Raw genomic sequence first — 16380 nt, 5'->3', positions numbered from 1 at the left:
GGTATCTGTTACTCTTCTCAGCGGCTTCTCAGGATAGAGCAATCACAGTTTACGATGATGACTAGATTAGATATGGCATTTTCTAAATCATTTTATACAGAATCGAAGAGTATAGAAGAACAAGAGGCGAAACTCAATAGAACGTTCCATTGCAACAAACGCGCCCAGCTGCAGCCATTTTGGGGTGAAAGCGACTCGGCAGTCCACTAGTGTTGATGTGTCGTTCGCCGCTCTAAAAGCCGATTCTTTGAAAAGAGCCAGACTTCCCATCACTAGCTTTTTGCTGTCGCTATGGCAATATCAGCTGCTTTGTATTTTTTTTTTAAGTACATTAAAGATCAAATCCAAACTGAATGATGACAACACAGAATAACGTACATTCACTAGACTAGTGATCATCAAATCCCTTTTAACAGTTAATTTCACAGACTTAGACAAGTTTCTACTTTTTTTCCAACAAAACCTTTAGTATTAGTATTACAAACACTGAATTAATACCAACATATAAAAGTAAGTAAAGGACATGCTATATCAGATAATTGAGAATGTTGGACAATATTTACATTTAACAGCAATAGAATAGTTTTACAGTCAACTGTTTTTTTGTTTTTGCAGTAGCTAGCCTACTCTCTTATATTAATGACCGTTAAAGCAAGATTATGTAAAAACACATCCACTGTCCATCATGTTCTATAAGATCATCATGTTTGTAGCATGATCCAGGGGATTGCCCATACAGGAATGTAATATGTCAATAAGTAAATTACATATATAGCCAAATGTCAGTGCCCATGTATGTCTGCTGCCTATATGAGAATATATGTAAAATTCATATAAAACACATAGACATATATGAAACAATATAGCAAAAATGGCCGTTTTCATGTAAGTGCCATATATTTTCCCGTATATGCACATAAATGTAAAATATATGTAGCCTAAGACGCAAATATGTATAATATACATGCATATATATAGGCATGTACTTATTTGAATGCATCAGTATCACATGCATGTACAGTGTTACATACATTTATTAAATATGTGGGAAACAAATATGTATGTCACATATTTATACTTAATGTTGTCCATATATGCGAGAAACCAATACTATACTGTAATATGCAGATACATCATATATAGATGAACTTAAATAATTTCTTCACATGTTTGGACACATAAATGTTCATATATGTTGCAGGCATAGGCTATATTGTGTTCTCAGATAAGTGAAATATATGTATAGATGTCATGCTATTTAAAATATAAGTACATATATGGCCATATTTTACATTTTTGTATGGGTAAAACATACAAAATATATTTCAGGCCTAGTGGAGTTGGTAACTAATAATAGTAGCTAATAAATGTGTAAAGTTGCATAAAATAGAAATACTCAATATAGCAAGAAAAACTACCTCAAATGTGTATTTAATGATTAGATTAACTGTTATCTGTGCCGTTGTCCAGTAACTCCAGTTGGAATCTTCACCCCAAAATGGCGGCCGCGCTCCCGAAGCGCCACCTAGTGGCTGTTTCCAAAAAAGCATCAGAGTTTCGCCTCTTGTTCTTCTACTCTTTGACAGAATTCATTGGGCAGATTTACACACACAGGTGTGAATTCCAGGGGTCAGAAAGCAAAAGTCCTGCCATATGTTTATTCCTCCCATTAACTCAGCCAGCTCCTCCTGGCTGAAAAACTGTGCTAATTAGCAAATCCAGGTGATTGGAACAAAATACCGAGGAGGAATTTTACTTTGTGAACCAGGACTTCACTCACACACACACACACACACACACACACACACACACACACACACACACACACACACACACACACACACACACACACACACACACACACACACACACACACACACACACACACACACACGTTTGTGTGTATGTACATTACAATTAATTTATATCTAAATATATCCAGCAAACAAATAAAATAAAAATAAAACACCCTGAGGTCTGAATGCGACCAAATAGAGGATTGATTTTCTGAGCCACTGAGCTCTGAGAGACAACAGTAATAACATTAGTGTAATGTAATAACATTTTTTTTTATCTAATCATATTTTTACTGTCTCAATTTATTGGTTCTTCTTCCTCCTCTTCTTCTTCTTCTACTAGAACCGCTCCCAGGAAAATTATTTAATTTGGCACACAGATAGAGGTCAGTCACAACATTAAGCATAGCAATTTTGGAGTCTCTAACTCAATCCCTCTAGCGCCACCAACTGTCCAAAGTTTCACTTATGTTTATGATAATTTGTGAACCAATAAGGGCATTTAAGGCTCCACTGCTTACAGTCTTCAGGTGATCAAAGTAGGGCTTGTGTAAATTCACTGTTTTCAATAATACATTTCAAGAGAATCCCTGTCATCCTTTAAATTGCCTGATTTGAAAGGTTCCCATGTTGTGGTTAGACTAAATGACAGTATATTATTAGTTACAATATATTAATAATGTTATCGAAATTATTAAATTTTTTGTTTTTTATTTTATTTTTATATATGTGCTGGGGGTCTTTTTTTTCTGTGCAAAGACTTTTTGTGCTTGTTTGCAGCTCGGTCCTACACACGTTCTTCTGCAACAGGCCTGAAAGAAGAGAAATAATCATGAGTCTTGGCATACAAACCCAGTTTTCCGGTAGTAAATAAATAAATAAATTTCATATAGTATCTAAAAGATGGAATCTAAAAGTGAGAGAAGAAAGAAGATTCACTTCCTGCAAAGACATCTTGCCTGGTGACATTTACTAACATAATAATAAGCAGATGTAAGCAGATAGCAGAGCTGCTGAGTTCATACCTGATGGATGAGACGGGTGAATTTGCCCTCTTGGCTCCACACACACTCAGACTCTGGACAGCAGCGCTGGTGGCGAGGCGCAGTCCCCCGTGGAGAGCGCGTCACAGCAGGGTTTGGGAAGGTACATGTTGGGAAGCAGGAACGTGACACTGTCTATAAGGTGCTGTGTAAGATAAGTGCACAGCTCCTGTTCCACTTGCATGATGCAGCTGTCAGGAAGACTGCAAACACAGGAAATGAGGAAGCACTTTACAACAAGCTGACATTAGTTAGTTAAAGGGATAGTTCACCCAAAAATGAATGCGTTCGTGTAAGAACAATATCTATATTTAAAACTTTGTCGACTAAAATAACTAGCTTCCGGCAGACGGCCATACGCAAGTTGACTTACACCAAAAGAGTAACCCTTGATGTTGTATGTTGATGTTGTAACCCATGTATGATGTAGGATGTAGGAGTAGTGTAAGCTTTGACGCCTCTCGCGGTTCAAACAAACAGACTCAGAACAAACCCTGCCTCTGTTCGTAACCAATCTTCTAGCCCGAGCTGGCCCGCTTTGGACCAAGGTATTCAGCGGGCCAGAAAACCCTGGCCGTTGGCCCCGAGGAAGCCCTGACGAGGCCCGATCAAGCCCTGGCAGTGACAGTGGAAACGCGACTGGCCCTGACACACACTAACACGCCTGCTTTTGGCCCGACAGTGGAAACGCGACTATTGACTCCTATTTATCAAGCTTGGAAAAGCCAGGACGTTTTTAATATAACTCTGATTGTATTCATCTGAAATAATGTCATATACACTTATACCTATACACCAACTATCCCTTTAACATGAATTAACTATAAAAAATACTTTCTAAATCATTTATTAATCTTAGTTAACGTTAATTTCAGTTTAATAATACTATGCATATAGGACTACTTGTTTGTTCCCTGTGATAGTGACCTGCCCATCAACCTCCTGTGTTTGTTCCTCGTCAATTCTCCTGCGTCTCTAATCTCCAGTCTCCTGTGTCTCTTCCTCGTGAACCTGTAAGGCAACAACAAACTACTATTACTACAATTACCATCAATGCTAAATTGAACTCCGACTCGATGCATTCTTTCAGTTACCTGTGATCTACATTGTCACATCTCATATTCACTCAAACTGTTTAATACTAATACTAATACTAACTGTTACCGGAAATAAACATGTTCATTGTGGGTTTTCATAAGGGCTGTTTATGTCAACAAACAGCAGCATGTATCTATATTTTAAAGTGCCAATTTAGGCTTGACTTATTAATGAACAAATTATTAGCAAAAATCTGATTTTTTCCCCCTCATTTGAGGGACAAAAACAGCATAATATATAGGCTACATTCAAACACTCACTGAAAGATGCAGGGTCCAAAAACTTCGGACAAGTCCTTTGATGAAATGTGATTGACATGACACTGGGCAGCGACCCGGGACAGGAAGTGGAGGAGCAGGGACAGGATGTTGAAGGTTTCAGTTGCATAACTGTAAAGGACTTTCTTTGCACGCTTGAGGTTCAAAGCCATCCCTTTGGTTTCTGCAGGGTCGACAGATAATCAAAACAGATTTGGTCTTATTTGCAGAAACCTTGGTGAGAAAATAAGAATATTCTCGAATGTATACGCACTTGTATAGACTCTCAAGAGCTGTCTGGCATCCCTGTCTGGGATGAGTCCATGGGGCAGTTCTCTCAGGAAGAGAATCAGCAGAGAGGCCACAGCGTGGACATCATCGCTGCGAAAAGCCGGAACCTCACCACGATCCAGACTTTCCCTCAACGCAATGCACCGTGCCTCTGATCCGCTGGCACGGAACAATTCACGCTGATGGAGACCTTCAAACAAATCATATTTCATTTCACATTCATTTGCATAGCGCTTTTCACAATGCATATCGTTTCAAAGCAGATTTACATAAAATGCATGTTTCTACATTACAATTTAGAGTCGTCTGTTATCAGAAGGTAAATGTGTCCAAGTAATGTATTTTAGAAATTAACAGTTGTAAGATAATACAAATCATGCAGTTAGCTTACAGCATGTACTAATTTAATAATTAAATGTAACAAACTGAGCACTTTCAAAAACACTCGCACCTCTTACCATATTGGTCCAGAAACTCCACCATCTGCATGAGCACCACAGGAACGCCCTGCCGCATCTTTCCCGTGCCCCTCAGTTTTTGAAGGGAGACACCAAATACAGGCTTTGGCTTGGGTGCTGCTACATATGCTGGATCTGAATCATCAATATTAGTCTGCAAAGAAATGAGAGCAGCTGAAAGTTTAATATGTGAAACAAAGCAAAAACTCACAAAACTTACAATTATATTGAAAGACATATATTGAACATTATATTGAAGATGAATTGATTAGTTAAGAATACTTGGTGGTCAGGTACTTACCCAGCAGCACAATGGCATTACTTTGCACATTATTTGTATTATTCCCATAATATGTTAATTATTATAAAGAGACAAGACTGTTCATCAGCACTCCAAGTATATTAGCTAAAAAACAGCTGTAATCAAATTAAATTAACTGTGCAAATGTATAGGCACTGTTCATTGTGACATCATAGAATGTACAGGTGTTCCGTCATGACAGAGTAATGGAATGTGAATCCAGGTTTTGCCATGCATAGAAAACACCAGAACATGTGGGAGTGAGTGAGTGCATTTTTTAAAAAGTCTGTACGAATATAAGTCAATTATACATATAATATGATACATTGATGTTACATTATATATTAATTAATATATCTAACTATCTATATACACAAAATTGAATAACTATTTAAAAAACTATTTTATTTAAGGTCAAGCTATGAACCCTTTCATGCATAGAGGTCACTACTGTGCACAGCTATAAAAAATAAATAATTGCATGGGTTTTGATGGCTTATGGCGCTTTTCCACTGCATGGTACGGTACGGTTCGGTACGGTACGGCACGCTTTGGCGCTTTTCCACTGCATGGTACGGTACAGCTCGGCACGGCACGGCTCACTTGTGGCGCTTTTCCACTGCATGGTACGGTACTGTACGGCGCGCTTTAAATGGTACCACCTCTGTTGAGGTTCCAATGGCGCTTTTCCACTGCATGGTATGGTACGGTTTGGTTCGGTACGGCACTCTTTGGCGCTTTTCCACTGCATGGTACGGTACGGCTCGGTACGGCTCACTTGTGGCGCTTTTCCACTGCATGGTACCAGTAACGTGCGGTGAAATCTTGTCATGGGTAGGCTGTGACCTATCAATGTGGCATATATGTTCATATATTCATTCAGTTAATGTAGCAACCCAAGTTCATATCAGGCATCATCACATCGCTGCCTGCATACAGCAAAGTCAGTCATATGTGAGGCTAATGCACAATCAAATCTAATAATCAAATGAATGGACACATCTATCTTATGACTTATACAACAAACAAATGCTTTGTGCGGGACACAGTAAGAGAGGGAGGCGGCGCGTTGTAAGCGAACCGACAAGCAGCCTAGTCATTCCTTCAAAATGCGCAAACGCGCACAGACAGCCACATACACACTATTGGTCTGGTCACTCTGGTGACGGCGCACCAGGATTTGAATAGGCTACAGTCAGAAAACATTGTGTCAGCAGTACAGCTTTACAGTACAAAAACAGCTTAAATTCGCTCCTACAAACTGCGCAAGGCGCACACACCGACACGCAATGAGCGTCTGGCGACGGCGCACCAGGAATAAAAAAAGAGAACTACAAAACAGCATTTTAACCCTTACGAAATGCACCATAATCGCACAGATAGACCTACAGTACAAATATGGCAGAGGTGACGGCGCACCAGGGTATGGAAGAGAGAACATTTTGGTGTCAGCGCACAGCAGGCCTATAACTGTTAGCCCACCATCAGACAACAAACACAAGCCAATATAAGGGTTTTAAAAATAATAAATAAATGAATAATTTACGCTTTAAAGGGGGTGCTTACTTTTATTTGTAGAGGAAACTCCTTTTCCTCGATTTACTGAAGCCTATAAAACGCATTTGCAGCTGCACAGCTAACGTTAGCACAGTGAGCGTATGGCTCGCTCATAGGCTGTGCTGCGGCAACTGCACATCCAATGGCGCGGGCGCCTCTGACGTGAATGGAGCAGAACAGACTTTCCTCCTGGCTCTTATTTCCATTGAAAAGGAGAGACTCGTGGAATTGAGAAATACACCCAACAAAGAGGACTTTTACAACAAAGTAATTGACATCTTTGTCCAGAGGGATAGACGCATGGACTTTCCCGTTAGCGACCACAGCTCTTTTTCTTCATAGGACGCTTCCAACGCTAGGCGCCGCTAGATGCTAAGTAGCTTGAAGTGCGGAGTGAGTGAGAGCGAGTGGATCACGTGACATGAAGCACGCTCGGTCTCTGCCTCAATGTTGATAATTCAAGACAGCACGAGAACTGACTGCGCATGCGCAAATCTACGTAAACTACGTTCTATGGACCAAAGAGGCACTGCGACCTCTGCCTCAATGGCCATGGCCTTGAATTTTCTGCATGAAACAATGATTTTTAGGAGCAAACAATGGCAAAAGGAGTATATTATATGTGTATTCCTGAAAAATTGTGTTACAAAAATTTATATTTGGAATAAAATAAATGCAATTAATAATGTGGTGAATTAATAAAGCTCTTGGAATTAATAAATGTAATGTCAACATTTCCTTTGGTCAGGCACTGCCTACCCTGACTGCACGTCCCTGCATGGTACGGTACGGCTCGGTCCGGCTCACTTGTGGCGCTTTCCACTGCATGGTACGGTATGGTACGGCTCGCTTCGGCTCGCTTTAATGGCTCGTTTCCACTGAGCGGTACGGTACGGTACAGTTCGGTATGGTACGCAATTATTTGCGTTTCCGCTGTCAAAAGTTGTGAATGGTACCAAAAAGCTGAACCGTACCGTACCACTTTCTGGGTACCCTTCCGTTGGGGTACCTAGCACAGTGGTACGGTACTAAAGGGTGGAGCTAGACTCACTGCAGAACGCTGATTGGTTGACAGAGTATCATCACTTGCGGGTGCTACAAGGGGAATGACAACATAAGAAGCGCCATTTTTTAATATACAGTTGGAATATAATACTACGGTTATTCTTTCACGAAATATAGTTTTAAGAGTTTTTGAAGCGAGAATGTAGTTGTTTAAAGCTCAAATCTGGGGTTTATTTATAATGATTTATGATAATTTGATCCATTCCAGGGATCACCGGGCGCTCGGCGCTCATGTTCCCCGCCTGGAACAGCCTTTCCTCGGCTAGTCGTTCTGACGTTTGCCGCTGACTCTGTAGTGGTAATTCGTCTTGTGTATATCTAACGGGTGATCTTTGGTCTCGTGAATCGATAATTCGTTCCCTGGCCAATCGTTTTGGCTGAGGTCTAAGTGAAGTTTCATATATTTAGGCTATAACTTTTCCGTTGTAACGTTAACGTTAGACTAGCGCTGAATTTGTATATTTGACTGAATTGTTTGCTTTATTTCTTATTGTATAGCTTCTTGTAACGTTAACTTTTACTTTTACTTTTATAATGGCTATTACTGATAGAACTGGAATTTAACAAAAAGAGATAGGGTTGAGTTTTGTCATTTTTTATTACAAGATTATCACTGTAATGTTGTTTATTGCAACATTTGTACAAATGCACATATTGCCTTGAATATGTTTAATTTTTTTTTTTTAATTTAAACGAAAAGATGCAGGGTTGTGTTTTATATTTCGTTATAAATAGGCTAACGTTAAACATGCAGTGAATAATATAATCAGGTACATTGCCTGAACCACATTTGTGTGCCTATAATGTTTAAAATTTATTTAAATGAAAACGAAAAGAGGCAGAATGGTGTTTTATAACATATTTCGTTTTATAGTTGCCTACATGCAGAGCGAGCTGAGTGACGCTTTCACGAATGCGCTGTTCTATTTGGAGAATTACCGGACTCGCATCCTCAGGAGTCCTTCTGCTGAGAACGTTACATACTTGGTATTGAGAAATGCCTAATGTCGGCGCTTCTTGTAACAAACATGCCGAGAAGCAAGGACAAGATCTGCTGTATGCCATCCATTTGTGTTTACTTCGTCGCTTTCTTCTTCGCGCGAAAATGACGTTGATCGCTTCTTTCCAGCAAACACCACGCCTATCAAGTAGGGTACTGTTTGCGGTGGAAACACTAGCTGGATCATGGTTTACTGACCCGAACCGTACTCTACCGTACCGTACTGCTCAGTGGAAACGAGCCATTAATGGTTCCACCTCTGTTGGGGTTCCAAGCGTACCGTACCGATACTAAAATGTGACGTGGAAGCTTTGTAGATCACTGATTGGTCAGACAGACAAAATCGTCACTACCAGCGTCATTGTATTTGCTAGACATCAAACCCGCTAGATTTAAATAGCCAGTAACAGCCACCGCTGTAGCACCTGTTTTAAAACTACTTGCTTGACTTGCTTGAAGTAAAAAAAACTTCCAAAAAAGAAATGGCTGAATCGTGGTCAGTGGACAGCGCAGCCGTTCCTCTTGTTGGTTGCCGAGGAGCGGATAAACGATCAGTCATAATCCCACCCACTTTGAAGCGGTATTAACTGTAGAGGAAAAGTAACCGAGCTAAAGCGAACCGAGCCGTGCAGCGCCGAGTCGAGTCGTACCACGCAGTGGAAAAGCGAAGCGAGCCGAACCGTGCCGCGCCTAACCGTACTGAGCCGTACCATGCAGTGGAAAAGCGCCAATAGTTGCACATCAACCTCTACGGTGGATCCTGGTGCATCATCCTATAGCCTACATTGCCACCAAGTAGGGATGGCTGACGCGAAACAGTCGTTCCGAAGCTTTGCGAGATCCCGAAGCGCAGATGTTTCGAAACACTGATCTACATATAGAATGACTGGATAGCTCATGACGTCATAAACAGTGAAGCCACGCGCCACCATATTGGTATTCCCTAGTGAGGTCACGCGTTCTATTGAATCAATAGGAAATTGTATGATTTGACTGAGAAAACATTGCCTAAGGAGACACCGTTTTAAAATCTAAAGTCTCCCTGTCCATTCTTACCACTCAAACACCCTAAGTATTTAAATGGATATTTGTTTAAAGTCGAAAAATGTTCCTGCTTATTAAAAATTGCATTACATTAAGATGTAGCTAAATCTATTGTACAACAGTAGGCACATATAATTATTTCAGTCAATTTCTTAAAGCTAAACCTAACTTTTATTTTGACGGGTTGCCGTGAAGACCTTTTGAGTTTCTGTGTGTGTTATGATATGACAATAGTTTTTCTCAAATGAAGCGGTAAAATGCTCATGAAGTGACACTCAGATCGGCTCTGGAGAGGAAGTTCATCATGTCCTCATATCGTGAGGCAGCAGCATAGACAGTATAAGAAGTGGACAGAGCCATCTCATTGGAACTCAGTTGAGACAGTTGAAGCCAATTTTTAGCGATTTTTGAGCACCTCCGTTCCTGAGGCGCAGACTCAAACCGACTCAAACTAAGCTTGATGACGGGAGCAACCTGCCTGACAGACGTAAATCTTCTAGTAGCTGTGCGTGAAAATTGCCAACGTTAATCTTGCAGAGACGGGGAACTTGAGCAAAGAGTTCAAAGAGTTCTTGATGTAAAATTATGTTCAAGAACGTGTGATATGAATTCAAACCCAATAGTTATTTAACCGCCCAGTGATCGAATATTTTAAATATAATTTAAGCACTGGGAAATTGGGCTTTGGTAAATATGCTTGCTGGTCACATAATTTACTATTAACATGATTGTAACTTGATGCACATAATGTTGTATAACGTTAATAGCGCCGAATATAACGTTAACCACAAAATGGCGTTAACTGTTATCTACACATCTACACGATTGGCATTGAGATTGTTTTCTTTTCTTACATTGCCTGTATAATTTCCTGATAATTTCTCCATCACCAGTCAATATACCGGCCGTTAACCATACTTCATTATTTAATGAAGTAGATAAATTATTAAAGTTCGTGGATAAATGTCACTTCATATTCCCTCTTGGCTCTCAGCGAAAGCGGTCGCATTTTCTCTCCCTCCCCTTACCTCTCCTGCTTTGCTTCTCTCGTCACGTCTACTGTCTTGTACTTTGAGAGACTCTCGCTACACTGCTCTCTAAAACCAAGAAATTCCGGAAGAGCACTGCAGTGAGCCGCTCTTGCGTTCCTTCCCCGACTCACCCCATCCCACGCCTTCACCGCTTCGTACCCCCAGTCTGACAGGCGGGTCTGTGACCAGCGCCATAATGGCTGCAGGACCGGATGCTGCTTGCCTGGGTTGGACTACCTCCATCCCCCACTCCCAACCATGTTGCAGTGTCTTTTTTGTAGAGTGTACTGTTTATGTGCTAATGTTGCTGAGGTGTTTTTTCCTGTTCCCAGACTGTTCTCCTTACAGGAGCATAGTCTGGGGGTTGCCTTTTTTCTCCTCACCTCTCCTCATGTCATGCTGTATTTTTTCTCAAGTTGAACTTGGCACTGAATATAGCAGCCTCGGTAACACCTTATTACCAAAGCAAATTCCTTGTATGTGCACAACATTACTTGGCAATAAAATTGATTCTGATTCTGATTCTGATATGTATTCACTTGCCACATACCGAATTATTTCCAATTCCCCAAAAACGTTGTTGAAATATTTTGTCCCGTTGCTTTTATGGACTCATTATCTATGGGCTTCTCCCTTGACGGGACGTCCCCCCCATTGCCTGCGAGCTTCTCCTCCTGTCTATACGGTAATGTCTCTAATGTGCGACAGAAAGTCGCGTGGTTATGACGCAATCGTTAGCCTGTTTTTAACAAAAACGGCTTCTACGGGGCCATAACGTAAGATACAAAGTAATGGAGCCTTTTATACATTGTCGTGTTTATTTTGAAATAAATAATGGACAAATTAAGTATTTGGACGCCTCAGATGTAAAGTTATTCGCTGTCAAATTGACGCCAAAATGAATGGGAGTCAATGGAATGCTAACAGCAGGGGAAGTTCTGCTACAATGGCGGCTCCCGCGAGGCTTCAACTTCCGGCTGATGGATTACACCCTTGGGCTGCAGAGAATGAAACCTGCGCGAGCGTCACGCGTGCTTCTGTGTGTGTGGTAAATTAAACCGCGTGTCTGCGCCATTCATTCCCACAGAGACAAGCAGAACATGCAGGTTTAATAGCCACGTTTTTTGCGGTTTAACATTCACAGACACTAGTATAATACATCGTGGTATCAGAGTTACCGCTAGAAAAAAATGGTGCCGGTCACAGTGACCGGCAGAGGTTTCGTTTTACGGACATTTTGATGATATGCCGGTCAAATATCGCCTCTTAATTAGTCAAGTTGAGGAAAACTGGAGGCAGTCTATGTAACTTAAAAAATGAAATAATAAGGCCGCATGAATGCAACATGTTCTTATTAGCTTAACTTTCGAATAGACGAAAAAAAACATGAACGTCCGATTGGCGTCACACACACGTTTCACACACATTCACTTTTTGAAACATTGAGGCACGGATGTACCTAATACATATAAATAAAACATCTCCAGTTAACTAGCACATCATTCATTTAGTTCGCTATTAAATAAGAGATCTAGCGCCAAAATCGGTTGTTTTTAAATCAAGCTGAGCGCTCGTGTCCGCTGCTATCAGTTGCTTGGACGACGCGCTGCGCGAGTTGCGCAATCTTCACTCGGACCGAAGTATCATTACCGGTTCTTTTGACAACACTAGTAGAAGAATTAAGTTACTCTTGCCTCGGAGAAAACAACAAAGGAATAGCTACAATTGTACATATAAATTACTACTTATAGGGCTTGAATTAACCTGTGGGCAGTTTATTCTACATCCTTTTGTGAACGTCGTTTTACACTTATATGCTGCACATCGGGTCATCTTAAAGGGTAACTAAACCCTAAACCAACTTTTTTAGTTAATGATCTGTAAGAATGGGGCTTTATTAGTAGGCCTACTGTTCATTGATTCGAGTAACTTTTTTGACATTTGTGTATAAAGTGTTTTAATTCTACAATATATGGTGTAAAAACGTCTGAGTGCTGCCCCCTTCAGGTTGAACGGTGGCTACTGCAGTTGAATTTTCCTATTGGATGTTTGGGGTGGTTTGTGACATAAGGGTTTGTTGGTGAGGAAGACAAGTTCCATACAGACCAGTAGCACCTCAATGCAGTACATGAGATCCACGGGGAGGAGTCGGATCAAGATCCAAGGGGTGGAGATGGGTAGGATTAGGGTTGGGTTTAGGGATTAGGGGTGTGTTTAGGGATCAGGGGGCGGAGTTGGCTAGGTTTAGGTGTATGTAAGGTGGGAGGAGTTGGATCTGGATCCGACTCCTCCCCGTGGATTTCATGTTCCGCAGTGAGAACCATCTCATACAGACAGATGCGTCTCAGGTGCACGCCCACCTCCGCTGGGCTCTGCCCACTTTTCCAGCATTTTTCAAATATTGCCAGTGGGTGGAGTCAGGCTCTGACCAGGGGTTTAGTTACCCTTTAAAAGTACCGTTAAGCTACCAAAATCTGTATAACGGCCGTTGGAGCCCTCTGCTGGTAGGGAATCGTAAGATGGCCGCTCGAACACTTCCGGTGGCTTCACTGCCTGATGGCAGTTTAGAACGTCATGAGCTATCCAGTCATAGATCAGTGGATTCAAAAAACCCTTGTCACGTGACTACGGCTAAATGAAGCTTCTGAGTGTTTCGACAGGTGGCGTGCTCGGCCGATTCAGCGTTTGATTGACAGGGTCGGGAACAGACCACACAATCCTACATCTGTATAAAAAGTGAAGTCAACTCATCTTGACCTCGTGGGTTTTTGTGAGAGGATTTTTTCGAAAAACTGGAGAAATTATCTGTTTAAAAAAAAGTAGGCAAGGTCCTTCCAAAGAAGAGAAATTAATATTTTTCATAAGAATCTATAAAAAAGTGAGACATTGTGGCTTGATGTATTTTATTAATATTCATTTTTCAGGACCAAAATAACATTCTGCACAGTGAGGAGCCTACAGGTTATAGGCTTCACATATTAGAAAAATATCTACAATAATCAAAAAACACATTTTTTAATGGCTCGTTGTCAATGTTGTTTCAGATCAACACCTGCAAGTGACCACTAGGTGTCACCGTTGAGACGGGTGTCGGATTATTTCGAAGCCTCGACACAATATGGCACATTTGGTTCAACTGTTTCATTGCTTCACGAAGCCTCGATCTGCCCACCACTACCACCAAGTTTGCAAGCCGTTGTGTGTTGTTTTTCTCCCTCCAAACCAAGATGGCCAATGGTCAGTCAGAAATGCAAAGTTTCTCCGGAATATCCACACATTCTATCTCGTGCAGGTAAAAAAAAATATTGTAGCATCAAGCGAGTCATATCACAGTTAAATTATCCAAGTTTTGATTTTGGATTGGGAGAAAATTCTGATTAATCCTCTGTCCACTATAGTGACCTCATGCATCTATGGCTATATTTCAGCTACAATTCATACTCACTGTGAATGTTGTTTTTGAAAATATTTAATCGGCAGTAACTTTTTAAAAAAATATATAATGGCTACCGTCAACTCTCTGTCCACGTAACAGTTCATGGCACAGTTTGTAAATATGAATGTCTTTTGAGTAAAACTGTCCATTATAAAACATTCTGTATAAAACTTCAAAGCTTCTTGTGTGTAACCAACAATAAAATACTGTGCTTTTAGTGACTTGACAAAAAGTAAAATGTTAACCTTTCAAAACATTTAAAAAACTCGAAACACTGGTCCAATTATGCGATCTAGCCACAGAAGTAAACAAATTTCAACGCATCCGAAGCTCAAATCGGATCCGAAATTTCCGTATACATATATGATCGGAACTCCATGCATCTCCTGTATTACTTGTACCAACTACGTATATGGAAAACTTCAGCTATACCTGTTCCTAAAAGTGTGTTTGTTTTATTAATCACTAAATAAATAAATAAATAAATAAAGAATTTGATTAACATAAACATAAATGGATATACATTTAGGATGAGTACAAGTGGAACAAAATTACTTCTTGTCTGTGTAAAAATATCTATTTATAGTTAATATTGATCAATTTATAATTTCTATATCTACAAATAAAAGAAATATAACATGGAAAAATTACATGTTCTAATTAGTTTTTATATGTTAATGTAAACCGTGTTCCTGTAGGCCTACTCTGCGTCTCAATGCCCATACTATCCATCATAAACAGTATGTGAGATTAAAATAATTGTGTCCCAAAGCATAGTATGTTGAAAAGAATATGCCAGAAGTCGCTGGATGGTCTACTATTTCCTGTGGATTTTCAAAGTGTGGATCCGTGCTCACTATAAAGGCTAATATTGCCCACAACCCATTGCGCTTTGGAAGAGGAACTACAAATAGAGTAAAAAGTGTAAAAACTATAAAACATGGCGGATTTTGAGCAACCAACGGTGATAGGTTTAGATAAAGGTTTGAGTAACTAATCAATTTAACCTGATTTTTTATTTTTATTTAATGTTATCCGCATTCTATTTCATCTGCAATAACAATGTGGAAATTCATTAAGATCAATTTGGCCATTAACTTTTAAATGCATCATTATGCATTAATATGAGGAGATCCTCTGCATGAAAAACCAGCGACATAGATCAACATACTACTGCATTTATCTCCGATACGGTTAAAGTGAAAATGTAATCTTATCTTTGACAAGATGATTGACAGGCCAGTGTACTGTGACAGGATACATCAGAGAGCGGTCCATTAAAGACGCAATTGCATGACGTGATAGTGATGGAAACCTTTTTCTTCTTAAGTTTAGGAACTCAGAAGCGAAGACCAGGAGACTCGGGATTGTATCTTTTAAGAAGGATTCTTTATTTGCTGTAGTCTGCTTCGTCCAAAATCTTACCCAAGTCTGAACTAAGGCAGTATACATTTTAGTTCATATACCCTTTAAGGGGGAGGAGTTACATAAAAGGTGGAGACACTCTGAAACCAAGCATGTTAATGAGGTATACAGGTTTAGGAACTTTACTGGAAATTCCCCAGCCCTGATCTCATCAGCATAAATGGTAAATGGACTGCATTTATATAGCGCTTTCACAGACCGAATGGCCACCAAAGCGCTTTACATATTTGCCTCACATTCACCCATTCATACACCGACGGCGGTGTCAGCCATGCAAGGCGCCACCCAGCTCGTCGGGAGCAGTTGGGGTTAGGTGTCTTGCTCATGGACACCTCGACACTTGGTCAGGTGGAACCGGGGATTGAACCTTTCGGTTTGTAGACAACCTACATGAACCACTGAGCCACTGCCGCCCCCAATGTTAATTGGCATAACAGTGTCATGTATAGATGGTAATCCAATCAGCCTGATTGTATCACCTACCTTCACATTATGATAGAGCTTAATGGCCAGGCAGTGCATAAAGAAAAAAGGTGATAGTCTCATTGCTCTGATCAATGTAATTTACAATAGAGAGA

The 16380-nt window shown here is 40.4% G+C and overlaps 1 protein-coding gene across 1 annotated transcript; it reads right to left on the bottom strand.

The window, feature by feature from the left end:
- Nucleotides 1-2493: 2493 nt before the first annotated feature.
- Nucleotides 2494-5349, bottom strand: LOC143712692 (protein FAM13A). The gene is made up of 6 exons (XM_077204636.1): nucleotides 5245-5349; nucleotides 4944-5097; nucleotides 4469-4675; nucleotides 4198-4378; nucleotides 2822-3042; nucleotides 2494-2608 (listed from the first exon to the last, which is right to left on the bottom strand). The coding sequence occupies exons 1-5, from the start codon at nucleotides 5290-5292 to the stop codon at nucleotides 2868-2870; spliced, it is 765 nt and encodes a 254-aa protein (XP_077060751.1). The 5' UTR covers nucleotides 5293-5349; the 3' UTR covers nucleotides 2494-2608; nucleotides 2822-2867.
- Between the last annotated feature and the right edge of the window lie 11031 nt (nucleotides 5350-16380).

The sequence above is a fragment of the Siphateles boraxobius genome, unplaced genomic scaffold (genome assembly GCF_051911475.1).
Source record: "Siphateles boraxobius isolate OS27281-9 unplaced genomic scaffold, OSU_SipBor_1 50, whole genome shotgun sequence".
Classification (NCBI taxonomy): Eukaryota; Metazoa; Chordata; class Actinopteri; order Cypriniformes; family Leuciscidae; genus Siphateles; species Siphateles boraxobius.
This window is presented reverse-complemented; position numbering and strand designations above follow the sequence as displayed.